Source organism: Manacus candei, unplaced genomic scaffold, assembly GCF_025592945.1.
Source record: "Manacus candei isolate 608988 ecotype Guabito, Panama unplaced genomic scaffold, ASM2559294v1 h1tg000071l, whole genome shotgun sequence".
Taxonomy (NCBI): Eukaryota; Metazoa; Chordata; class Aves; order Passeriformes; family Pipridae; genus Manacus; species Manacus candei.
The window spans coordinates 5837999-5864684 of NW_026138119.1; the positions used below are offsets into that span (position 1 = coordinate 5837999).

At 45.6% G+C, this 26686-nt stretch overlaps 2 protein-coding genes and 1 long non-coding RNA gene across 4 annotated transcripts; 1 reads left to right on the forward strand and 2 right to left on the reverse strand.

The window, feature by feature from the left end:
* Positions 1-683: 683 nt before the first annotated feature.
* On the reverse strand, positions 684-2518 carry LOC127479914 (uncharacterized). Its single transcript, XR_007907717.1, has 3 exons — positions 2440-2518; positions 1361-1530; positions 684-828 (listed from the first exon to the last, which is right to left on the reverse strand). It is a non-coding gene; the product is annotated as an uncharacterized LOC127479914 (long non-coding RNA).
* On the forward strand, positions 2055-7297 carry ZDHHC12 (zinc finger DHHC-type palmitoyltransferase 12). 2 transcript variants are annotated; one of them, XM_051807417.1, is made up of 5 exons: positions 2055-2184; positions 2447-2583; positions 3482-3568; positions 4711-4877; positions 5362-7297. In XM_051807417.1, the coding sequence occupies exons 1-5, from the start codon at positions 2100-2102 to the stop codon at positions 5669-5671; spliced, it is 786 nt and encodes a 261-aa protein (XP_051663377.1). In that variant the 5' UTR covers positions 2055-2099; the 3' UTR covers positions 5672-7297. The 2 variants fall into 2 exon arrangements, with proteins under 2 accessions (XP_051663377.1, XP_051663378.1); XM_051807418.1 differs by having other exon boundaries at positions 4714-4877.
* Positions 7298-8031: 734 nt separating this feature from the next.
* On the reverse strand, positions 8032-25447 carry PKN3 (protein kinase N3). Its single transcript, XM_051807414.1, has 22 exons — positions 25193-25447; positions 21792-22074; positions 21528-21676; positions 20598-20727; positions 20350-20501; positions 19780-19975; positions 19294-19485; positions 18932-19041; positions 18309-18452; positions 17269-17344; positions 15690-15876; positions 14847-14958; positions 13941-14017; positions 13020-13086; positions 12396-12487; positions 11858-12034; positions 11706-11768; positions 11077-11153; positions 10402-10544; positions 10062-10169; positions 9429-9509; positions 8032-9032 (listed from the first exon to the last, which is right to left on the reverse strand). Exons 1-22 carry the CDS (start codon positions 25214-25216, stop codon positions 8820-8822), a joined length of 2853 nt encoding a protein of 950 aa, XP_051663374.1. The 5' UTR covers positions 25217-25447; the 3' UTR covers positions 8032-8819.
* Positions 25448-26686: the final 1239 nt, after the last annotated feature.

Below are 26686 nucleotides of genomic sequence, written 5' to 3' on the forward strand. Positions count from 1 at the left end.
GAAAAGAGACGTGGAGGAAGAGAGTATTGTTAGGAGATCGTGTGAGAAGAGAATAAAAAAATCAGGACAATATTTGAGTGTACAGATTGCTCTGAACTCCGTAACAGATCTGCAGATCTCACACTCCACAGCCCGGGCTTTGTAAGTGGGCAGAAGCTGAGCACTTAAGAAAAGCCTCTGGCTTAAGCCAGTCAATCTGCTTTAAGGCCAGCGTGACTTTCTTCTTAAGACCCTGGTCCTGCAAGGGCTCAACTGCTGCTTTATTCAGTGGTCATTGTGGAGTCTCTAAAGGATCAGACTCGGGGTGAACGGAGTGGGAGGAGGAATCATATGAAACTGAACTGCCTCTGAAAATGTGCCCTGTTGTAAGAGGACAGAGAGATACCTTAGGCTTCCAGCAGCATGGAATTCCTAGCTGGAATGCCATAAGAACCTGGAATCTCCACTCAGAAACTCGCTATTAGAGATTTTCTGGAACTGAGCCTAATTTCAACCACTCACTGAGGCTGAAGCCCTTGAGACAGAGATGAGCTCAGATCTCTGCAAGACAGGTTTCACAGCTGAAGGAGAAGATAAAAAGAGTAACATGCACCAAATTATTTTAATCACAAAGAGAGTGAGAATACACTCCTTAGGACAGATTATTCTAGAACATCAAAATGTTTCTACTTTCAAGTGGATAATGTTGTTACTACTCAGATTGACATTATTAAGCTTTAAAATTTACACCTCTCTGCAAGGAAGGAAAGACACTACCCACCTTTTTTTCAAGCACCAGTACAGTCTGTGAGGTGTCTGAGGGAGGATAGCTGTAAGTTTTGCATTTACCTAGAATAAAAAAAAAAATTAAAGCAAAAGGGGTTGAATGATTATTGAAAATTTTGTCTACAATTTTTATTAACATTTCAACCCAGCTGTCTCAGGTAAACCATTTAAGTGACCCACACAGCCAGGTGCTTTCCTGGAATCAGCAGGTGGCCACTGACTTAGAGACCAAAATAATGAATTTATGGGCAAACGATATCAAGGAATCAGGTACTTTTAATGTGCTGGAGGGTAAATTTAGAAAGAATAGGATTTTTCTTTTCAAATTTTCACTGAGAAGGAAGGTAACAAAAGCAGCAAGATTTATCTGTGTTAAAACTGAAAATAGTGTAAAGAGAAAACACTGATTTTGGAACTATTACAGGCCTGTGATGAGATTCATCTCCCCTAAACTGACAGACACTCCAAGTGTAAATACGTACATCTAAGCTATAGTCACCTTAGCTTTTTTATTGTTAGCAAGAGACATCTGGGGTGCAATTCAACTGCTTTTAGATGCCTGTTTCAGCTGAGAAGGGCCATTCTCTAAACACACCTGCTTCGCTCTGCGGGCCATCCAATGCCCTCGCTCAGACAGGAGCCTCTTCAGTGCAGACATCCCCGGCCAGATCACATCCCTCCTCAAGTTATGTCGGGCATTCTCCAGGCTCCGTTTTGTTCATGGGGTCCTGTAACCGCATCCAGCCAGGCACGGCCTCTGTGCCTCTTCCCGGGGGATGGAAATGAACCCATGGAATAACCACATTGGCAAGACTGGAGGTAAGGCAGTGCGGCACCTCAGGCACCGCCTCGAGCAGCCTTCGAACGGCACCGACTGCCTGACCCATCTCTGCCAGACCCTTCCATGGCTCCCAGACCCTTCCATCACTCTGCACACCCAGCAGTGTCCGCCCTGGTGTATCGGAGGTGCCGAGCACTGTGCCCAGTCCTGCGCTCCCCACAGTCCAACACCTTCCTCGGGGACAGACCCCGGGGCGCTGGGCCGGCTCGCTGGGCACAACCCGGGCGGTGTGGGGGGGAGGAGGCCCGCGGGCTGCAGCGGGAAAAATCGGGAGTGGTGGGGAGGAAAGAGAGCCCGGTTCTACAGGGCAGCGGAGCCCGCGAGAGAAGTGAGTCCCGCGCCCCGCGGAGCCCCCGCCCGCCGGGCCGGCACAGGCCGCCCTGGCCCCGCCTCGGGGCGCTGCCCGTGTCCCCTCCGGCCCCGCCCGTGTCCCCTCCGGCCCCGCCCGGTCCCTTCCGGGCCGGCGGAGCCCCGGGGCCGCCGCGGTGCCTCCATGGGGCCCGGCGGGCGCTGGGTGCGGGCGGCACACACGGCCCTGAGCGCGGCCCTGACGCTCGGGCTCCTCCTGCACCGCACGGGTGAGGCGGGGCCGGGCCGGGGCCGCTCCGCCCCGGGGGCACCGGGGGATCGGTGCGGGGCTGTGCGGGCCCTGCCCTCGGCACGGCCCGGGGGTGCCCCCAGGGCAGGGGAGGGTGTGGGGAGCCCCTTCTCAGCCTCTCCCCGCTCACCCCGCCCCGTTTCTCCCCGTAGGTGCGGGATCCCTTTGCTAAGGCCAGAGGGAAACATCCCGGACGCTTCACAAGGAGCTGCCGCTCTCTCTCTTTTTTGGGTACCTTTCAGATCTGCGCGAGCAAGAGGAGCGCGGGGAGCTGCTGCAGCCGCTCATCTTCGTCCTGCTGGTTCTGTGCTCCGTCCTGCTGTACTTCAAAGTGTCTCTCATGGATCCGGGTTTTGTTAAGCCTGAAGAGGAAGCAAAGGTAAATCCCTTCATAAATGAACAGTGGTGAAGTCCATAGGCTTCTCTTCTTTTTCCGCTCTGCAAGATAAGAACAGCGTGAAATAGTTTCTGTTGTGCTGGCATGAAGGAAACATGCACAGCCCATCGGAGATGAGACCAGACTGCCTCACATTCGTATTCTGTAACAACAGCAAAAGGGTTCAGACTTTAAATGTGCCTTTCACACCACACTGACCTTGTAAGTGACTGTGCCATTTGAGCCCAAGTCCTCTCTTCCAGCAGAGGCTGCAGTGCCCTATAGAATGTGTACATGACCTATTTTATTCTAACTGCTGCTTAAGTGGTACGAGTGCACAAAAACCTAAATTGAAGGGCAGGCTTGGCAGACAGTGCTCTCTGCAGCCCTGTTTATTGAACTGTTTATGGATTTGTTGCTCTCTCAGAGGACATGCACACAAACAAGTTACAGTGAGATAAATGGAGATGCAAAGTTCCAGTAACTGATAGTCTGCCTGAGGTTCACTGCCTGCCAGACTGTGCAGGACAAAAGCATGATCAGTCTTGGTCCTCCATCCTTAATGTGAGTGTGGCTGTGGATGAATAAGTAGCACTGCTTATACTGAAAAGACATCATTATTGTGTTTGGAAATGAAATCTTGTTTTTGTCCCAAAGTGTGTCTTGTCCAGAGTTATTTCTGCCTCTATGCAAACATTCTTTGCGTGGTTACAGGAGCCCCTTCTCTCTCGCTGTACCACAACTGCAGCGTCTCTAGGAATTCCAAGGAATTATTTTGTTTAACTTTCCTAATGATAGAGATAACCAGCACTGTGTAACTGCTAAGTAAAAAGATGCAGTAAGGCAGCTCAGTCATGCCAAGACAGCACCACACAAACCTTCCTCTGTCTCTTTTTTGCAGGCAGGGGAGGCTGAAGGACAGGTCCTGGTGATCCCCCAGGCTGTGGGTGATGTGAAGCTGCGGCGCTGTGGTTACTGCCTGGTGAAGGTGGGCATCCAGAACATGCTGGAACAGGGTGGGATGAGTGATCTGAAAGTTCAGCTGCTGCTGTTGGTGTTTTTCTGCTCCATCGGTGCTGCTCAGAGGAGGCCAGATTGTGTAGCTACACATGTAGCAGTGATGGACACTGGCACAAAGGCCAGTTTTCCAAGGCTGGAAGTCCCTGCTGGCTTGTAGAAACAAGGATCTTCTTTTGCCATGGAAAAATTGTATTCTGCATTCTTACTGCCATGTCAACCAGTGTCGAGAAGGTTATTTTGAACATACCTTGATAGTCAGAAGGGCAGTTGAAGGCCCTGTGTGAACTGATCATCACTGAGAGCTTGTTTGGAGGCCTTAAAACAACAGAACATTGGCCTGGATGGTAAAAGACAGCATGAAGGAGAAATTAGAGCAATTTAATTAGCTCTTAAAACAGTTTGCCTAAAGCCTAGAGAGGCCTGTTTTCAGAGTGATCCTTATCGGTTTAATAAAATTAAGCATTATCCCAGCTTCCATAAATTCCTAAAGAATATCTACCAGGAGAAGTGAGCTTATTGCAGGAGGAAAAGCTGGCAAAGCATTTTTATGCTTCAGGGCACAAATCTTAGGAATCACTGCTTTTCTCGGTCAGGTCTTTCATCTTTTCTGTTCCTGGTATTTGAGCTGCTTTCCTGTGCAAGTGTCTTGTACTGACAGAAGCAGACACTTACCCCCTCTGTGCATCCCTTAAAAACATCCCATCCCTGCCCACTCTATTCAACAGCAGTGGTCCTAGTTTCTCACCTCAATAGTCTGCCCGTGCTTTCCTGAATGGACTCATTGGCTCTGTCTCCCTCCGTGGCACACTGGACTTCCTATAAATATGTAGATAATAAAGATGTGTAGGTAGAAATAATGTGGGAGAGTCACTTAGTTTGAATCTCACCCATTCGGGTCTGTAGCAGGGGAATCACAACCCCTTTGAGCTGTTCTTAGCAATGCTGATGTGCTGTTGTCTCACCCTGGAGTGCTTTAGGGACAGGACTGCTGTGGAGGAAGAGTTTTGCATGATGTTCTGTTCTACCAAGCAGGGAGTGGGACAGCACTACTGCAGTGACTACTGCCAGTGAGTTTTTTTCTTTTTCTGATTGATTGTCTCTGTTTTGCAGCAGCCCATGAGAGCCAGGCACTGCCAGCTGTGCCAGCACTGCGTGCGGCGCTACGACCACCACTGCCCCTGGATTGAGAACTGTGTGGGAGAAAGGAACCACCCCCTCTTCATAGCCTACCTGACTGTGCAGCTGGTGGTTCTGCTGTGGGGAGGCCACGTTGCTTGGTAAGGGCAGGAGGTGGCATTTGGACCCCTGAGATGGCCGAAAGTTGTGGTGCTCCTCGAGGCCCATGGAAGGGCTGGTGTAGAACACTGGATTGGCTTTGGATCTTCACTGTCTTTTGCATCCTGGAGCCCCCTAATCTTGAGCAGAATCTGATAATTTAGGTTTCATTGTTCATTTTGCTTCAGTTACTGATCTTTGTTTACAAATCCAAGTGCTGGAAACTCCATCAGGGTTCCAGCTGTTCAGGAGAGGAGTTAACTCAAGGCGATTGTCTCTCAGCTGTCAGAGGAACCAGCATTTCTGAACTTCTTAGATTCCAATCCCTAAAGGTGCAGTCTCTCAGGACTTTACAGTATATTAACTCTGTGTAGTAAAGGATTATCAGCAGCTCACTAGTTATGAATCAAACTTAAATGTGCCATCAGGTTTATGGAACTTATTCTGCTCCTTTAACTGCAGATTTATTTCTCTTTGAATTGAAAGGTCAGGCCTCTACTTTCAACAGTCCTGGGAATGGCTGAAGTACAACATTTTCCTCCTGCTCTCCTTCCTCCTGATAGTCATATTCACCACTGTGGTCCTGCTGCTGCTTGTTTCCCACCTGTACCTCATCTCGTGCAACACCACAACCTGGGAGTTCATGTCCCACCACCGCATCTCCTACCTGCGCCACTCCGAGCTGGAGAATCCCTTTGACCAGGGGATAATCCTCAACCTCTGGAGATTCTTCTGCTCACGCCACCTCACTGCATGGGAGCAAATCTATTTCCACAGGAACAGTGAGCCTGTCTAGTCCCAGGAGTACCAACACACCTGCAGGCTGCTGGGCAGAGCTTTGCTCATGCAATTGCTGCTGCTTCCTTGCACTGAACTTTAACACATCACGGACTGTGCAACCTGCTCCACAACCTGCTCGTCCTGCAAAGTACATTTCAGGAATAGCCAGGGTTATTTTTTATATACAGATAACACTGTTAAAGATGAGACACTGGTTCTGGGAAGGCCAAGGCCAGCAGAGCTGATTTCTGGTCTGAGCAAAGGTATCTCTCTAAATTTACTTCCTTTTCTTAATTGCATCCACATCTCCTGAAGAATTCTCTTCCCTGAGGTCTCCCTTTCCTTTTGCTGCTAGGAAAAAGCAGCAATTACAGACAAAACCAGCCAGGTTCAATATAATTCCTGTGGCCTTTCTTCAGCCTAGTTCTGACTGTGAGAACTACAGTGCCTTTTGTCAGTAGTACTGGGCATGAAACAAATACTTGAGTAAATATTTAGACAGTCAAAAGCAAATTTCATTTCATCCACATGCCTCAAGTTAATGCTTTCCACAAAGCTTTGAGGCTTAACACTGTTAATGTGCATGAGAAACAGCTGTAAGACACCCAATTCAGCTTATGAGATAATTAGCCTGTACTTTGTGATGCCCTGAGCAGCTTCCTCACAGCTTTTTAAGTTGATGCTGCTGTTACCAATTCACAGGCTATTTTGAACCAAGTCAGCAAAGAATAATACCATCCACTTTTCTCTGGATAGAAAAATTTATGCTTGGCTACTGAGTTATTGGTAAAACTACTACTACCTCAACATACTAGTGAGATTTTAATAAAAGAATACAATTTCAGTGCAAGGGGAAAGCTGCCAGGTCCTGGTGGATGAGACGAGGAGTGCTGACAGCTTCCAGGACAGCAGCAAGTGTACTTGTTTTCCATTGAAATAAAAGGTCATACTTCAATTTTCCATGGGATATTAAAAGGAAGTTTGGGATGGCCAACTTCAGCTTTAAAAACAGAGAAGGCTGTGGTGTCAATTTTAGTCCTGACCCTTTTCTGTTAAAAAAAAAAAAAACAAAAAAAACCAAAAAACCACAACCAAACACCAAAAAACACCACAACAAAATGTTAGTTAAAATTATTTTGTGCCTTAATTGCCTTGGCTCAGGAACTGACACCAGCTCAGGAGCACATCTGGCAAGCCAGGAGGATGCACTCAGGGTTTAAAGTTAATGAACACTCATGAAAGAACAGTGTAGTCACTAACACAGCATGACAGTCCAAAAGCAGTTCAAAACCAGCAGAAGATTCCTTTTTAGACCAAGTCCAGAGTTTGTGATCAGTTCCCAGCCTGGTTTGTTCAGGGTAGAAGCTCTTATGAGGGATATAAAAACACTAAGGGTTGGTTTTGTGACACTGTAGTAGCATCCAGAATGGATTCTGTAGTTTGTTGGTGTCACTGTGGTGCCTGCTGAAGTCTGGATCACCTTTTCTGGTTCTTAAGGTGTCAGTCAAGTAGAAATTTGTCAGCAGGTACTACAGCTCAAAGCACAGTTTTGCTCTCTTTGGTAATTACTTTTAAAAAGCACTGGGATGATAATTTTCCTTTTTTTTTTACTCTAAATTATAAAATAAAATATTAAATACGCGTTTTTTAATTCTTTATGCCTCTCTCTTTGAACCCAAGTTCTACATTTCACCTGTGCTAACAATCCACTGTGCTACTTCCCACTTCACAGTGGCCTTGACCTTAAGAAAAGCCACAAAACACACCACAGGGGCCAACAGCCAACTGTTACCACTCAAACAGCAGCAAGGAAAACGTGTATCCTGCTCCAAAGGAGCCAGTGTCCTGTCAGTCTGAGCAGGAGGTTGAAAGGACCTTTGTAGGAGGGAATTTTCAGCAGCACTTATACTTGGCTCTGAAAATAGGAAATCCAGGTTCAGTGTGTTTTGCACAAACACAGCTCTTACTGTGTTGAATTCTGAAGCATTTGGACCAGTCCTGGTTTAACAAGGCCAATTCTCTAGATCCTTATCTCCAGATCAGCTCAGCTGCCTTAGTCCCCCTCCTGTCTACATCTGGCAAAGAAAAACTGAAAGAGCAATGACTCTGTCCCTGTTTGCATCAGTGTGATGCTTCAACCTTCCCTTTTAGCCCAACAAGGTAACATGGATTTAAGAGATGAAAATGTATCTTATTAAGTATAATTACAAGGTATTTTACCAGGCAAATGAAATAGTCTTTGACTTGGTGTTTTTCCAGTGTTAACAGTCATTACTTAGCTGTCCCCAAAAAAGATGCAGGATATACACATTGATAAACTGTGTGGAGAGACAACCTGACTGCAGTCATTGGTATGTGCCAGCTGATGACACCATGCAATATGTACACAGACAACCTGAGTGAGAAGGAAGAAAAAAAATATTACTATTGACATTTACAGAGCAAAATAAAATCCTGCCTGTTGAGCAGACTGTGGTTAGCCCTAATCTAAAACATTCAGCGAACACAAAGGAGATGAAAAGCTGAACATTTAATATAAGGAAAGATATCTTTATTTTCAAAAAAAAGGAAAAACGTGCAAAGCTGTGGGGTTTTATATCATTAAAAACAATGGCTAATATTTGGCATCCTTAAAGAAGTAGAAAGAGATTAATTTTCCTTAAGATAAATCACTTGGATCGTTATCAAACAATCATTGTCTTGGTTATGTTAAAATCCACTCCTTGTCTGGCATACACATATTTATGAGTGGGAAATGGCATAAAATCATTACCAGGAGGAAATGCTGCATCTCTTCTCTAGAAAATAGGTGAGAAGAGGCCACTCCCCTGCTACTCTACAACTTTAAAAAGCCACACTACTTACTTAGGCTTTTTTCAAAGAGTAACCTGGGCTGAAGAGATGATTTGAGTCCAGCTTAAATTCCAAATTTCCATCTATATTCAGTGACAGCAGAAGATACATCCAGTCAAACATTAATTATTCCTTAAAGATAACTGACATCCAGGATCCCTCCAACAAATGAGGCTGGGAAACCCACAGCACATTAACTCAGCTTGCAGGGCAGCACTACCTGTACTAGGGATCCTGTTGACTTTTCCACTGCCCATGCCAAGTCCTCTCAAGGTGGTAACAATCTCTTCATGTTTTGTATGGCACAGGAGTCACACATCTAAAAGGTGTCTGGAAACAAAGTCAAAGTTCTTGAAGACAGTCTGCTCCTTGTGGGTGAGGAGAGCAACCCTCTCGGGGGGAGTGAGGATTGGCTTCTGGGAGGTGAACTCTTCATCAAAGTTGCTGATGTCTGTTGGATCTCTCAACGTGGGCACAAAGGGGGGCTTCAGTCTCCTGGCAAGCAAGGCATCCCAATCAATTCCCTGTAAGAGAAGGGAACAAGCCAGATTGACAAATGCAGCTGCCATCAAATAGACTGACTGGCAATCACTGCCATCACTACACAGCATCTTTGATGCTGCAGCTTCATTTAAAAAGGAGTATTTATTGATGTCTCTAAAGTTGGTTGTATTTGTACATAGAAGCAGCACAATCAGAAATAACAAAGGGGCTCTGGCAGCTTACAGATCCCAGAAAACACATGGGATGTCATTTCAACTGTGAATTAAAACACATAGTCCTGAATGGAGCAATGAGGTGCAACAGAAACTATCACTAAGATCTCACTAATGGAAATATGCCTCAACACCAACAGAGAGCAAATCACTCTCAGCTCAGACACAAAAAATGATGGGGAGGGAAATAAAGCGAGTTCCTACCTTAAAAAAGGGCTGGATTTTAATCTCTTCTGCATCTTTCTCCCCTGCTCCCAGTCTACGCTCTGGACATTTCCGAAGCAGCTGCAGAAATATCGGTTCAAAATTAAACAGCGGGAACAAGGATGGACAGAAATAATGTTCCAGAGAGAAAAACAAAAGAAAGGGGATGGACTGAGCCCTCAGTATCTTCTCATTTTCACTTTGCACCAAGGTCATCTGCCAGGAATAGCTCAGACCTAGTTCCTTGTAAACAACTTGCCAACAGCAATAAGATACCTGCTATAAACTGCGTGAAGCATCTCAGCTTAATTGTGCACCTGTGACTACAGGGTCACATTCAAACCCTGAGTCCAGCCATCTCCACTGAATGGCTCTGACACTCCTGCCCTTGAATCAACACTTCTCCATGTCAGACTTAGCAGGAACAGTAAGCAGCCTGCTTAGTCATCCTTACACAGAAGGACTGCATTTATGTAAAGAGATGGAAAGGAAAAATACGTGTAAATGTTAAATGTTTCCTTAGTCTGTGTAGGCAGCTCCAGATTACACACACAGATGTATCCAGTCCTAATTGAGTCCCTCTGGATCCACTCACAATTCCTCAGGCTCCCAGAGACCCACCAAGCCCATTACCTTCCGGATTATAGAAAGTGCCTCAGCTGAAAGGAATCGTGGATACCGGACTTCATCATTGACTATGCTGTCAAAGACTTCCTCCTCGTCATCTCCAGGGAATGGTGACTGCAATGGGGACATTCTATTATTTAATACAAATACCACCCACTCCTCACTATTAAATAGGGATGAGAACAGCAGGGAGCTGTTGGATTAATTAACATTTGGCAAGTACAAGGAATGAGAAAAATGTAACTGAAGTAATAATAAATAACTGGCTACATTTAGCAAATTTTCTCTGAAGTGGTCTGGTCCCCGAGCCTGGTTAGTGAGATCCCCTGAGGAAAGGTGGCCTTACCTCACCAACAAGCATCTCATAAATGAGCACACCCAGTCCCCACCAGTCCACTGCCCGTGTGTACGAGATGTCCGTCAGGACTTCCGGAGCCAGGAATTCAGGGGTGCCACAGAAGGTGTTTGTCCGGTCTCCAAAACCTATTCCTGTTGGAAAAGGACACTTGTAAAATCCAGCACACATAACTGAATGGATCACAGGCAGCCTTGCCTCTGAGAGCTGTAGTTTGTCACCTGATGTTGTTACCTGGGCGAGAGTTCCCACTAAGGCTTGTAAATGCCAGTGAGGAAATGGGAAACCTGAGGCCCCCAACAGCTCCAAATAACAAATATACAGACAGTGCTTAAATAAACAGCAAAACCAAGAAAACCTCCTGCAGACTCCATTGCTCATTTACTCATGGACACATTTTATAGTATCCTATATTCTGGCTCCTTGAACAAACAAGCACATTTTAAAAGCCTTCACGGGTTTCCTGAAGATTAAAGGACAAAGTACTCTTCCCAAGTTCATCATGGCCAGATAGGTGAGGTTTTTTGTTGTTTGGTTTGTTGGGTTTTTTTGTTTTTCTTTTAATTTTTAAAATGGGAGTTAATACAAGTTACACACATCCACTTACTACAGCCCAGATCCTAAACTAATCCTCATGGCTCCATTTCAGCTTCTCCAGTCCCTCACCTTCCTTACACAATCCAAAATCTGCAATCTTCACAAATCCTTCAGCATCTAAAAGGAGATTATCCAGTTTCAGGTCCCTGCAGGCAAAGGAGATTTAAGAAAACAGTGGCTGAAGTCTCAGGAATGCCATCCAACATATTTTTTTGCAAGAGGTAGAAGGTAGTGTTAATAAACAGAATAAAAACTAAACTGAGTAAAGTCTACATTTGGTTTAAATCATGTATTATTTGGAAGATTCCCCTTAATTTATTGATATTTTCCTCTAAACAAAAGGCTCACAAAGCAGCTTCGAGCTGAGTGGGGCTAAGTCATGTGGAACAGGGCTCCCACAACAGCATGACAAATTACTTGACTACCAAGAAAAAAGGAAAGCAGTAACTTACAGGTGCCCCCCAGAATGTATTGACATGTCACAGAGGATTAATCACCTGCAACATGCCAGATGAACTGCTTCTAGGTGACTTTCTTTACTGTGAGCACGATGAACATGCTGATAGCAACAGGCAGTGGAGGAAATAAAGACAGACAGAAAGATTAGAAACCCCAGCAAAACAGTGAGCTCCAGACACAGCTACAGGAGAAACCAACTTCCAAGTTGCCAAACTTATACTTGAGTTCTGCTGCATTACCTATAAACAATTTTCTTCTCATGCAAGAACTGGAGTCCCAGGACTACACAGGCTGTATAAAACCTAGAAGACAGAAACAGTTATCAGGAAATATATATGAGATTCGAGTTAAAAATTTATAGTGCCTGGAGAGCTGACTAATTCTAACTCACTGTGCCATATGCTCTGGAAAGACATCCTCGTGTATGCGCATCATCAGATCCCCACCTGGAGTGTATTCCATCACAAAACAGGCATGGTGAGGTGTCTGGAAACATGCAAACATGTTCACAAGGAATGGGTGATCAGAAGAATTGACCACTTCAAATATTCTCTTCTCACAGTTCAAGCTGCCAGGATTCAAAGGACAAAAACATCAACGTTACAACTTGGCAGAAAAGACTGTTTTGACCAAGACAGGATGAAGGAGAAAATCATTACATCTTAAGTTAGAGAAATAAAAAGTGAGGGCCAATGCAAATATTTCTCTTATACACTTGCAAACCTTGACTTTTAGAGGGTTCTTCAGGTGTCATTCTCACAAAAGTTAGACCCCATTATAAGTTTCTTTATTCCTGATTTTAGTTATCCAAGACTTAAGGTCACATTTAACCTTAACAGTACCATGGCCAGAACACATCATACTAACACTTCATTACAGGTGTGTTAACTCAGCCTCTGGCAATAGTACCATCTCCAAACAAAGCTCACCTATCAATTTCATCTCTCCTGATAATGTCTTTTTTCTTCAAGGCTTTGATGGCATACAGCTTCCCAGTTGCCTTGTATTGGGCCAGCAGTACCTGAAAAACAACAGAAAAGCTGTACTTCAAACAAATCTCTTCAACTCCCATTGACACAAACTATTTCCATCAATTCCAGACAGTCATTCTCAAAACCCAGCTCAAGGAACTCCAAAAACAGAGCTCTGCTCCTTGAGCTGCAGCAGTGCAGAAGGATGTCAGTGTAAGTTATGTTCTCACAGCTGGCCCAGTGCTTCACGAGCTCTCACAGCAAGCAAGCACACAGATTTTGGGAATGGAGCTATTCCACAACTGATCCTCATAATAATGAAAGGGATGGCAATGGTGTGCTTTATGAAATGATTTAGCACTCCCAGGATGGTTTTCTCCAGGCTTTGAAGCCACAAATCTTCAGGAGCTTTGACTGTTAACAACCATTTTCAGCTGCTTGTGTGGCTGGGCTGGGTTTGTTCTGCATCTGCATTGCTACAAATCTCTCCTGTACTGCAATGTCTCTATTCAGACCCCAAAGCAGAGCCCCATCTTCACAACCACAGCCCCACTGCCCTGCTCCAGTGTCCTTCTGTACTACCTTCCCAAAGTGGCCACGGCCCAGCATAGCGATGCAGTGAAAATCCTCCAGCTGAACTGTCCTTTTCCTGCAGACAAACAGAAGAGTTGCTGAGACAATCCCCAAGAGATGCACAAGCAGATAACAAAGGAGTGTGTGTTTGTGTTAGGGGAAGGAACTCTCTTTAGCAAAAGGGAAAGCAAACAGCTGTGCCAACCACTCCTCACCTAAGCTGAAATCCTGACAGCTAAGGGCTGCTGCTGTTCTGCCACTGAAAATAGGAAATAGGAATCTTAAAGTGAGGGAAATGCTCCCAGTGGCAGGGAGCACTTCCATCTGTACTGGCAACAAGAGGAACAATCCTGACTCTCCAAGGCTGCTCTCTCTGTCACTTCCTATAACAGGATTAGTTCCCCTCCACCCCCACATCCTTGGGGTGGTAAAATTCAATTTCTCCTACGCTCCTTTCAGCAGGCTCAGCATCAACTGTGGTAATCAGACATGAACATGTCCACAGTGCTGGCAGGACAAGGGCATAAGGAGAAAGGAAGTTCTCAAACAGGAATTGGAAATAAAACACACTGAGACAACAGACATAACATGTTGCTGGAAAAAAGTAGCTGAATAAAGAGATGCTTTAAATGTAATGTCAGCTATAAGGAAACTCAGGCTACAGAATTGCTAGGAAAGAATTTTTTTTTTTTTAAATAAAAACCTAAATGCTTTAGTCCAGGATCATCTTTAAAAGGCAACAGACACTCCATACTCCTCCAGTGAGTGGAATGAAGAGCTTTCATGGTATTGTCCTCACTCAGAACTAAGAATCTGGTGCTAAGAAATCAAAGCACACCTTGAGCAGAATTTTAGACTGCATGCTAAAAAATTTCAGCCCAGTGACTCTTTAACCCGTGACCTAAGGCAGCCCGTGCTGTCCACAGTTACCTTGGAGACGTTGGGATTGGAAATCCTGTTACAGCAGAACTGCAGGACTTCTCCTCAACATGTAGCCTCTTCAGGCACTAGGAAGAGAAAGAAAAATACAGTGGGTCATCCTCTGGAATCTGACCTGAACACCCACAACCAAATTTTCTCCTCTGTCAAGGTCCAGCATAACCATAGCCAAGTTCTTGCAGTTGGTCATCACCTCTGCTCAGGGAGAAGCAGCATGAAAACAGATTGTCTGTGGGCACATAAAGCTATTCCCACATACAATATTTTTTATAGGGTCAAACCCTTTAAAATAAACACTTCTAAAAGTCTAGGGTAGAACGTTTCCTTCCTAGAAAAAAGGCCTGTCACGTCAAAAGAGTCACAATGATCAAAGACTGTAGTTCCCTCTATCACCAAGCCAAATGAGAAAGGGTAAGATGTGGTAGAACACAGGTCATTAACCATTTTACTACTCAAAGCAATTTTCCTGCTCCTTCCTGTCACAAAAGCAGAGCTGCTCTTGGCTTTGCCCATTATTTTAATGACAAAGAACTTCATCTGCTCCTAAAAGCCTGCTGGCCCTCCTTTCCTGCTTTCTCTGGGCAGCCATCTCTTCTGTACTCTTGCCCTGGACTCCCAGTGCTGACCTACCTCCATTTTGCTTCTCTAAGAAAAGCAAATTATAATTTTTTTAAAAAGGGGAAAGAAAAGAGAAAGAAAGAGATGTGCAACTCTTTGTGAAGACTCCATGCCAAAACAGCACCCAGGATTCTGAATCCATGGAGATCAGACAGCTAATGAGGAGGTGTTTGCCTAAAGTACAGTGAATTTCTGCAGTAACAAACAAATAAGAAGGATCAGGTTTTGAAAGGACACCAACCAACCAAGACAAGCTTCCCAATTAGCCCATGTGATTACCGGGGAATCTGCAGGAGATGGTGCTGATTCCTTGGAGTTGGCCATCAGGAAAAGGCGTGGAGGCTTGGGTGGTGCTTCATCAGCAAAGGTGAGCTTAGACACAGGGAAGTCACTGCATTTGTGAGACAGAATTGAAGGAGACTCTGCCTTAGGGATGAGTATTGTACACAGGCACCTTTCTGTCACTTTTGCTGTGTTAGTTCACTCCAAATCACTGAACAACAGGATTCCCTGATTCACACCAAAACTCTACGAAGTATCAACAAAGTCTTCTAAATTAATTAAAAGTTGGTTAGACTCACATTCCAACACTGGCTTTCTGACACTATAAAACCAAGGAAACACAGGTCTGCAGAAATAAGTATGATCAAGAATTTATAGGAAATCTTGATTTTTAGTACTAACACAGTAGTTGACTCAAGTATTTTTCTTTTCTAGGTCTTGTGTGTCAGTGGGAATAATCTCTTCAGAGAATGACTGATTCTCTAAAAATTAACTCCAACAATTAAAAAATTTATTTTGGGGGAACTTTCTTCTACAGCACATTTAAAAGCTCAGCTATGTCCTTTCTGAGTGCTACACTATGCCAGTGGTTGGAGTACATGTGCATTTTTATCACAACAACCACATGGTGACCTTGCCTAGATCAGTTACTGTACTGGTGAAGACATTTAATGAGTGGAATTTTCTTTCCTTTACAGCACAGAAATTTTACATCTTTTTGTGCAGACAGACACATTTTTCTCATCAGGGTCTTCTTCCACCTTAGTAAGATGTAGCAGAATTTTAATATCTATCCCCCATTCCAGAGTGTCATCCAGCAACACTCAGAACATGACTTACCCACTCAGTTTGGACACTGAATCTGTAGGACTTTGTGGGGAAACTGGAGAAAAGTCTGTCTGAGTGGGATCATGGAGTGGGGGACTCAGAGTGCTGATGGAGCTGCAGGGAGGGAGGAAACTCATCATCAGGCGACCCCAGGCAGCAACATTCATGTTCATCTGAGGAGCTCGGAGAAATTCCTTCCCTGGAGGAGTCAGAGTCAAAACACCAGTGAGATGACAACACATACAGTCTCCTGTAACACATACAGTCTCAAGTAATTATAGTTTTCACCCAAATGAGTTATCCAAAAACGTAGCCCTGGGAAAATGGGCATTTCTCAGGGAAGAAAGTTTAATAATGATGATGAAACACATCTAATATTTCACCTAAGTTCAACTCCATACAATATCATAACAATCCTCAAGATGAACTTGCATAATGTTAAAAATTTATACTCTTTTAAGTCAGATTTTCTTGTATTTCAACACTGCAGCCTGTTTAATCATGCAGCCTGTTAACAGAAAGTTTTTGAAAATGTCTTAAAAAGAGTTAAACAATGGGGATGTTTCATTATCTTTACTGCTTTCTGAAGAATATAAAATCTCATTTATCCTCACTGCCACAAAATCTCAGTATGTAAAGTTTTATGTTATTCAGCCTCTCAAGGAAGAATTTGCAGAGAAAAAAGGAAGTATGTAAGTTATTGCAGTCCATAAATCTCATGAATCTGAGATGCCAGCTTTAAAGACTTGACAGACAGTCATTAGCCTGTTCATGCCACTCTTCTATAATTCAGAATTTTCCAGAAAACCTTCCAAAATCTGCTCATCAGTAACAGCATTGCTGGTTAAATTAGTGCAGTTTCAGTCCTGGATCTTACCACAGAATCTCAGAATGGTTTGTGTTGGAAGGGACCTTAAAAATCATCTAATTCCAACATCCCCTGCCATGGGCACAGACACCTTCCACTAGCCCAGGTTGCTCCAAGCCCCATCCAACCTGGTCTTGGACACTTCCAGGGATGGGGCAGCCACAGCTTCTCTGGACAACCTCACCACCCTCACAGGGAAGAATTTCTTCCTAAGATTTCATCTAACCTTGTCCTCTGGCAGTGGGAAGCCATTTCCCCTTGTCCAGTCACTCCAGGCCCTTGTCCAAAGTCCCTCTCCAGCTCTCTTGGAGCCCCTTTTTAGGCACTGAGAAGGGCTCTAAGGTCTCCCCGGAGTCTTTTCTTCTCCAGGCTGAGCAGCCCCAAGTCTCAGTCTGCCTCCAGACCAGAGGTGCTCCAGCCCTCTGAGCACCTTTGTGGCCTTTGCTCCAAGAGGTCCACATCCTTCTTATGCCCCAGAGCTAAGAAGTCTGTTAAACAACCAGCAGTTATATCTTCCTGCCAATGTTAACTGTGAATAGCAACACCGTGACAATGTCACATCACAGACTGTGCTGCAGCCAGGCTGCCTGCACTTACTGACTGAACAAACTTCCACCTACACAGTAATGAGCAGGCATTTTAATGTCTCACAGATGGAATGGGAAACCCCTGCCCTCACCCTTGTGCCCCAGACAGTGAGCACTCGGCTGTCCAGCCCCTCACCTTTCTGCTTGGGGAAAATGCGCTTCTGTCGCTGCAGTTTTGGCTTCCTCTCAATGACAGGATTGCAGAACATCACCTGTCAGGGAAGCCACAGGGATTTGTCAGGATTCTTCGTTCAAACTGTAAACCCAAACTTTCCCACATGCCTGTTTCCTCGTCAAGTTCTCCATTCCTATCTGTTTGGTAAGTTAGGAGCCACTTCTACAGACTCCAGATTGTGCTATTCTGGTTTTAGTCTCTAAACAGCTCTTACTTCAACTGTGGGTTTAGCTGTCAAAATTCTCTGCTACTGGGAATGTAGAAAACTCCTAGAATTAAGACTAATTCCTAACCCAAAGAAAATTTCTCCAGTTTGTAAAGCCATGCATAAAGAACACATCCATTTGTAGGGTAACAAGCACAGTAGTTCGTGGCACAGAAGTAAAAACCAAAAATAACAAAACCAACCACCACAAAACAACCACAAGAAATCAAGAAGGCAGGGAGACAAGACAAATTTTGGTACATGAGGTCCAGATCCTACTTTGGAAAGACAACCACAGGAACTTCCATCACAACACAAAGGAGAAAGCACAGTGGCTTTTAAGGGATTATCTAGCTGATCTCTTCACTGATGGTACTTTAAGATATTATTAGCCTCAGAAAGATGATAAAATAAGCATAGCCAGAGGGAATTTGGATCTCTGATTCTACAGTCTGTGATTCAATCCTGACCATTAAGCTATATGCTTAATTAAAGTGTCACTGATGATTCATAATGAAAGCAAATAAAAACCAATGGATTTCACAGGACACACACACATAATTACAGTGGAGCAGCTGAAGAGTCACTCCAGGCTATGGCATCTGTACATCTATTATATTGTGTTGTTCCTTATTCTTATGTGGGATATTGGTGCAAAGGGATTTCAGGAGTCATTCTACCCTTCTGGATTACTGCTCCTTCCGTTCCTTGTACTCTGGGTTGAACAACTGCTTTCAGGGCAGGCACCCTAACCAGACAGAGTTCTCTGAAAAAGAAACAAAGCTTACATTTATACCTCTGCAAAAAGCATCCCCTGGGGCTCGAGCGAGAGGCACATCCCGTGACGTTCGTTATCCAGAAAATCATCCAAACGTAAAAACTTCACTGCACAGAGCTCTCTCCAGTCCCTCCAATAAACTGCAATTTCTAGCTCACGAGACTGGCGAGATGGGGTAGAAAAACAAACAAAAGCACAAGAGTTACATCCTGCCCCACGCTCTGGAAATGGCACACGCACGCCGTTGCAAAAGAAAAAAAAATCTATGAAAAAGAGTACACAGAAAAAATTTCTTTAGTCCCCCTCTTCTCTGCTTTTCATGTTTTCAGATCTTCTTAGCTACAGACCATCTTGGAGGTTGCTGTCTTGGCTCCCCATTTAGAAATCCCTGAGAGCCACTTTGCTGATAAGATGAAATAAAACTTCTCAGATAAGCAGAGAAGGACAACAGATGCTGCTCAGGCTGAATGTCTGGCAGAGATGTTCTGCCTTCAGGGGAAGGCTGAGATAAGTGGCACATCAAAGGACATGGGGACAGCAGCAATAGAGAGTTGAATCGAGTGGAAACGAAGTTAAACAAGCAAATCAGGTAAGGAGAAATGGGAAAACAAACACAGCACAGGAATCTGGGGCAGACTCACCCGGTCCAGCTCAATGACAAAGCTCTGGTCCCATGCCTGGTTATTAACTGGTCCCCAGTTTGTTTGGCCAACCACTTTGTTGTCCACTTTGAGCACAGCAAGGACCTCATCTGGACAAAGGAGAAAACATGGACTGTAACCTTTTACCAAAGAAAACCTCTCACGCTGAAGGTGAACATCCCAACCAAATGTAATTTCTAGGACAGTTCTGGAACCAGGTGTGATGCAATACATTCTCTATTAGTTTTGCAGAAATCAGGTGTTTTATAACAACACTCATACCAGGCTAAGCCAGCACCACGATGAGAAACCTCCTTGCTCCCATGTGCCCCTCAGAGGTCAACAGTGAACTCCATACTCACTACATGGCTCTTCACTCCGCAGGTACTTCCCTGCAACACCACGGCCATGGATGCCCAGGCCAACCCGTGTCCGGGAAAGGGACCTCAAATCACTTGGGCTGCCACAGATGGGAGAAGAACTAGTCATTCGGGAACGTCCTGGAACGTTTTCCAACAGATCCTGACACCCCATCAGTCTCACTTCCAGTGTTCCTGAGGAATTTTAGGAGAGTAAGGAGCATTATTATGTAAAAGATGAAGTGATTCTAGTCAGCCTGTCCTCAACAAGAATTTCTCAGATTCATGATTTCTTGGTTAATAGATCAAATTGACTCCAGATTAATAGACTGCAAATCCACGTGATCAGAAAGCTCTCCTGGCCTAGAAGACATAAGTCCAATTCCTAGAAAATCCAATGTCCATATAACAAGAGGCATTACAACAACAGAAAGAAATACAACTCGTTTTTCCCCTCTCACAGCAACAGGCCATGCAGGATTCCTGTACCTGTGAGGGCTGTGGGTTTGATGACCGGGGTGGGTTGGATGCTGCCATGCCGGGCTCCCAGGGACGAGGTGTTCACCAGTTCCTGTTTGATGAGTGCTCTCTTGGGGTGATCAGGAGAAAGCTCACTGAGCTGCCGTTCCAAGGACAAGCGCAGCAGGTCAATCTTCTGAGAGGACTCTTGCAAACGACCCTGAGCCTACCAGTGGGAAGTGGAACAGAAAACAGGCAGGAATTCTCAATGTACAGCCCCAGTCAAAGTACTGTTAATCCTTTATGAACTCAAGTAAGCTTCAAAATAACACAACAAGACAACATCTTGCTAATAAAGGAACAAGATGAAATATTTTCCCATAGATCTTGAGCACCCCATCAATGTCGCTTTTGATGTTCCTGAGAAATTTCACCAAAGGAAGGAATGCTATCCCTAAAAGGGAAAGTGACCCCAACCAGTCCATCCTCACAGAGAGACAGGAACTTCCTAAATTAGTAACTTGGTTACCTCCATTCATGCTAAATCACTAATGTGGAGGCATGGAACCACCCAAGAAGGCCTGAGCAACACCCACTCACCTCAGCCAGGAACTTGCGATCCTGGACCCGACTCCCCCCGAGGATCTTCAGCACATTTTTTGCCCCCTCAGCAACAGCAGCTTCGATGCGCAGGTGGTGCCTCAGCTCCTCAATACGCAGCTCCAAGGCACTGATGGTGCTCCCCATCCTCACTGGCCAGATAGAACATGGCAAGGATGAAAATCCACTGAGCACTGTGGCTCTTACAGCTTTGGCTGCATCTGCTCTGGGCTGTATCAGCATTTTACCTGCTGGATCCACGGCCTCTTCCATCCCTCCTGCTGCCTGAGACACTTTCACAATGTGCATGCGGATTATCTCAATCTTGGTCTTGCTGTCCTGAAGCATCTGCTGAGCTGTTGCCAGGAGCTTCCGCTCCTGCCAAGGGAAAGCAGACGCAGAGAGAGACCCGTGATCATGAAAAATGGGTTACAACGATGTGCTGACTCATGAAGGTGAGGTGGCACTTGCAAGAAGGGTCACAAAGGACCCTGGGATGGAATACAGGAGTGGTTATGTAAAGCAGGCACCGCTGAGGGTCAAGGACTGAGATCACAATCTCCATTTGCAGAAGGAGAGGACAGGTCAAGGACACGTCCAGTTAATACCAAACCCTGCAGTCATTGAGACCTGTTGTTCCCTGGCTAATGGCACCTACGGTGCTCTGGGAGCAGAGGCTTTGAACAAATAAAAATATCACAACCCTCCACACTGCTGGTCTTACTGAATTAACCTTCCTAATAAGCTTGGATTTTAAATTTTTTAAGTTATCCTTTGGTTTTTAAATATGATTACGCCAAACTTAAAAAGTGGGATGAATGTGAACCCAGTAAATTTCTGAAAACTTTTCTCACATAAAGAGATGCCACTTGCTGTGCTTTATAACAACCCAGTGATATCCAAACATCACACCAAATCAGTGTACAGTTCCAATGCTTTGTTAACTCTTTCCTCAAGTCAGTGACTAAATGTGCCTCTTATTCCACCCTAATGTGCAGTAACATGATGTGTTGTCACTCTGCTGAGACCAAAAACACAGAGCTAGGATTCAGCAGGCAAGCTTTGCAAATGCATTTTTCTCCCACACCAATTATCAGAGAGAGATTTCTGTACAGACTTCAAATATGAATTCTGATCCAGGAATCCATGTTCCAATATGGCTGATTATTCCTGCTTACCTTGGATGTTGAATACATTTGGATCATGTTCTCAGCTCCTTGTTTCACTTTCATTTCAACATGCAGCTGCTTTTTCAGAGCTTCAACCTTCCTTGCCATGGGGTCTGGGTTTCTTTCCCAGAGACAAGGATCTGGAGATGCAGATCCATCTGCACAAACAACACAATCAATACCATTAGTCATCTTCTCTTGTATCAATTCCATATCTATAACCATTGAAGCACTATGGGACAATTTTCCTGTCAGTCATGCCCCAAGACCTACCTGTCTTACTCTCCTCTTTGTCTGTTATTACAATCCTTGCATTGAGCTCCTGCAGTTCCCAGTGCAGCTGCTCCAGTTTCCGGTTGGAAGATTTCAGCACGTGCTCGATATGAACAAGGTTCTTTCTGTCCGTCGTCGCTTTGCGCAGATTTTCTGCTCCCTCTTTAATCTTCAGCTCTTTCTGGATTGCCCTGCGAAGCAGCTCCTTCTCACCCTCCAGTTTCTGCTGGAAACTTGGATCCATTAAGTTCACACCATTGTCCAGCTGCAAGAGGCAGCTGCCCTGCAGCCAAAGAGTGTTGGGCAAGAGGATTTCAGAGAGAACACACTCCAACCATTTTTACGGCACAGCAACACCCTCATAAGATTCCGCTCCTTTGTTTCATTCAGAAATTCTGAAGACAATCTTTTCATCAAATTTTCAAGGCCTACATTTCAATTACAGAGGACAGAACACAACTTTGACCTTAACATGCCCTTAATTTGGTTTTAAACCATAACAGAGTAAAGCCTTCATCTTACTTGTCTCCTTGTTATTTAATGTCTACTCATGTCTTTGTTCTTCAAGTATCAAAGCCCAGCCAACATTTGCTCTTGTTCTGATCAACATTAATTTTTACCAGTATGATGTTGCAGATACATATTTTTATCTGATTATGCCTTGATGCTGACTGCTCAAAGACAAATCTCAGATAATTTGATAGAGCTTTTAGAAATCACATAAGCATGTGTTAACTCTCAGCTATTAGCCTTAAAGAAGAAAAATGTAAACTCTACAGCTGTTTCTACAAATGAACAAGCAAAAGAATAAGTTTGACTGTCTGCTGTACCTAAAAAGGTGAGCAGAGTGGTGTCTCAATCTCTATTCTCTAAAGGCCACTCCAAACATTATTATTATTATAGGTTGCATTAGTAGCATTCACACTTGTTATGTTGCTTTACATCATTTCCAACAGCACTTGTTCTAGTGAAATGTGGCTCAGGAACAGCTCTGGACAGAACTGCTCTGTCACACACTCTGGACATGCCCCGTTTGGGCAGAGCAGAGGTTTTATCTCACTGCCCAAAAAAACACTGGACTCAGACAGGAACTGTAAAGCATCCCTGAGGATGCCACTTAACACCAGAAGAGATCCAAGCAAGAGCTTGTGCTTCTCCCTTCAACAGGTAGAGAGGCTTTAAGGGATTCAAAGCAATGAATACATTAATAACTTCACAGTAATGGCTCATATTCATTGCTCAAATGCAAAAGAAATGGTCAAGCCCCACTACAGTAACTGAGTTAATGTCACACAGCACATCAGTGACTAAAGACAGTACTCAGGAATCCTGACTTGCTTTCACACCCTGTAATAGGTTGACCACATTTCCAACAACAAACCACATCGGGTTTGCGTTACTCCTGTACAATATTGCACTTTGAGAGTGTGCTGTGCATCCAAAACCTAGGCCAGAAACAATCCTTTAATCAAAGACCCAACCAAACACCCCCAATCGGTTTTTGCTACAATTTCAGTCTAATAGCAAAAAGCAAAAGGGAAAAAAACTATTTTAAAAGTTGGCCTAAACCCAAGTTTGGGCCACAATAGCCAAAATAGGAGTTGTTCAGATTGGTAACAAAACAAAAAGGTTCAGATTAACATCCTGATTCCAGGAAGTTCTCGCCCAATTAGTAAAGCCAGGAACTAAGCCAGAGCTTTGAAAAACATCCAAAGTTTTGTGAGGAAGAACTTGAATCATGGAGTTCCTGAGTCACAGGCAACCTTTACCAGCTCTAAGTTGGAAAATCAAAAAGGTCTTTATCCACTCTGTTGCAAGTGACTAAAAGGAGTTTGTTGGTTGCAATTCTCATTTAAATAATTAATAAAAGCACAAAGACTTATCTTCTATCCAAACTATGCAAATGGGTGTAAGCAAATCTCCCCTGGATCCACTCAGAGCAAAGGTGCTTGATATGGAGACCTGGGTATTGATTCAGAGAACAGGTATAGTTGGGCAGTTCTTAATTTTTCTTCCACATCACTCTCTGCCAAAAGCTAATCTGAATATCAGTTAATGCACCATGCTGACTTTCTAAATATATATAGATTGTAAACATGATATGTTTTACTGGATCCTTCTTCCCCTCTGTGTATGAGGAAGTGCCATAACACCGACATTGTTTGCACCAGGAAGATTAAATATTCCATTATTGAAGAGGATGGGAAAGGTGAATTTGCATTTGCTTTTGTATTCTGGCTCATGAATTTTGGTGGGGTCAATCTCCAACACAATCCTGAAACGTATTTACAGCTTGTAGAGAAATACCCAAAGAAGCTGAAATTAGCTCGCTTTTGGCACTTGCAGTGAGGCTGCCAGAGCTCGCCCAGGGCTTACGCCAGGCTCGTGTCTTACCCAAGTGTCCAGTCTACTTCCTCATAGCAAAAATTTCATCATTATCAGAGTTACACATAATCCCCTGGATTGCAGCCAGTAAGATCCCTTCCCATCCCATCCCATCCCATCTATACCCATGGTGAAGCTTGGAAACAAGTTTCACCTGCACAAAGCCCAGAGCAGACCTGGCCCTTACACTTTCACCACTATCACAGAAACTGATTTATAATTTGATTTAATAAGCTACCATGCCATCCTCCCTGCAGTCCACACATGTTTCCAGCACATCTCAAATCCCATCTTTCGCGGCAACTTTGTGCCGTAGGGATGAGCCCTGCATCCAGCAGCCTCCAGTCAGATTCTCTGCTTACGAGAAAAAGCCACTGCTAACTCCGGAAAAAAGGCACTTGTGGTCCTGCCCGGAGCTTCCCCAACTCCAAGGGCGAGGCTGGGAAGCAGCGAGCGCAGGAGGCACCGGGATGGGGAGCACCCGGTGGGGCGGCAGCCAGCGCTCTTTGTGTCTGTGTCTCCGTCCCTTCTTTCCCAGATTAGGCTTGAAGCTTTCTCCTCAAGGGCGGAGGGCAGGGCATCTCCCCCTCTCCGGGGAGCTCGTTCCAGACACGATTGTTTTCCCAGCACGGAGCCCGGCTGCCCTCCCGGCCCCGCGCCAGCCCCAGCTGCTGCCTCGCCCTCCCACACCTCCCCGACGCCGAGTTCCCCTCAGCGGGCACCGACTTGGTCCGAACACCATTTCCCTGAGGCGAAGAGGGACGTTTCCAGGGGATCCCACTTGCTTCCCACACCCTCTCCCATCTCCCCGGGGCGGGAAGCCCCTCGGTACAGCCCCCTCTGAGGGGCGATGGATGGAGGGACCCCCAAAGGGCGGAGCGGGGCGCGGTTCTTCCCCGGCAGGGAGGATGGATAGAAGGACCCCTGAAGGGCACAGGCACCCCGAAGGTCGCGGAGAACCCCCTCTCCCGAGGCGGGGTTCACCCCGCCACCGCCCCCGAGCCCTCAGCGCTCACCCGCGGGGTCGCCATTGCCGCCATTGCTCCTCCCGGACCGCCCGGACCGGCACTTTTCAAACTCGGCGGTCCCGGGGCCGCCGCCAGCGCCCTCTCGCGGGGCGGGCCCGGGGGAGCCGCCGGCGGGCGGCCCTGGGGAGCGGGAACGGGAGCCCGGGAGCGGGACCCGCCCTTGCCCACACGGCCCCGGGGCAGCCGCCGCTCCCGCCCCCGGCTGAGGTGGTGCCGCCGCCTCCGCCCGCCCTCAGGGGAAACGCGCGGCCGAGGGCCCGTGTGGCGGCGGGAAGGAACGAGGACGCTGCGGGGAATGAGGTACCGGACACCGCCCCGAGGGGAAGGAGGGGCTGGAGAGGGGCTGGAGGGGTCAGTGGCCGCGGTGGCACCGAGACCGTGGGTCCGCGCCAAAGGGAGGCGACGGGGATGCGCAGGGACACATCCCCCGCTCGGCCCCTCTGGGAGAAACCCCTGCGGGTGCCCCTCTTTGTGCCGCGGCCAGCGGGTGGTTTCCAGTTTTAGTTCTCCGAACTGACTCGCGACTTCGCACGGGAACAAGCAAACTGCGGCTCCCCTCGGGACAGGATCCCTGGATCCCGTCCCTGGGGCGATCCCTGCCGCGGTGCTGGGCTGTGGGGAACTTTTTCCCTGTGGAACTGCCCCTCTAAATGCAGGATTTGGGGGTTCAGCCGAATATTTGAGTGAATAAATAACCTAAATGCGTTGGGTAGGCAGCAATTTCTCAGCTCTCGTGAGGGAAAAACAACTGGTGCTGCTGTACTGCCATCCCATCACACAGAACCGACTCGGTGCTTAAAACAAATTAAAAAGATACTACTTTCAGGTGTTAAAGACCCTCCTCAGCAGTATTACATAATATTATTACCACACTAATATGCTCTTCAGTCCTGGATTGTGCACAGCTGTGAGTCAGAAGGCATCTGGAGGTGACAGTGTTCCCACGTACAAATTTAGAAATGTACTAATAAACAGAAATGTTTTCCTTTTACTTAATTACAACAGTTTTTCTAGCCTAAGCATTTTGTGAGAGATTTACAACTGAATAATTAATAAAAGGAAATCACACGAAAATAAAAATTTAATGTAAAATTCAGATCCATATTAACTGAGTTGAATTAATAAAGCCTTAACTTCTATTAAACCTTTGAATATGCTCCTGTTGTTAATAAAGCCAGTGCATTTGTTTAATATAAAGCCTTCTGCAACCTGTTACTATTTGTAACATGGTCCAGGCTCTGGTCAGTGTTTAAGGAATTATTTTAATTAGACTGTTCATTCAGTGGAAATACTGGAAGTCAGACCAGGACGTGTAGATGGAGTTCCAGAGGAGCAGGGACACTTCCACACCTTCCCAGAGCCAGTCTGTCCCAACAGTCGGGATCACTGGAGAGGTCTGGGGGGCAGTGGCTGCAGGGCCCCTTTGCCCACTCGGGGTTCACACAGGGGCTTCCCCCTCTTTCCTCCTGGTCTCAGACCCTC

Excerpts from the sequence above, each read along its gene's own strand:
- ZDHHC12 (XM_051807417.1), top strand. The coding sequence starts at position 2,100 with ATGGGGCCCGGCGGGCGCTGGGTGCGGGCGGCACACACGGCCCTGAGC. Across the intron at positions 3,569-4,710 it reads GTGGTTACTGCCTGGTGAAG|CAGCCCATGAGAGCCAGGCA; the intron begins GTGGGCATCCAG and ends TCTGTTTTGCAG. Across the intron at positions 4,878-5,361 it reads TGGGGAGGCCACGTTGCTTG|GTCAGGCCTCTACTTTCAAC; the intron begins GTAAGGGCAGGA and ends TTGAATTGAAAG.
- PKN3 (XM_051807414.1), bottom strand. The coding sequence starts at position 25,216 with ATGGCGGCAATGGCGACCCCGCGG. Across the intron at positions 19,042-19,293 it reads GCGGAGTGAAGAGCCATGTA|ATGAGGTCCTTGCTGTGCTC; the intron begins GTGAGTATGGAG and ends TCCTTTGTCCAG. Across the intron at positions 11,154-11,705 it reads GAGAAGAAAATTGTTTATAG|GGACCTGAAACTGGATAATC; the intron begins GTAATGCAGCAG and ends CTTTGCCTGCAG.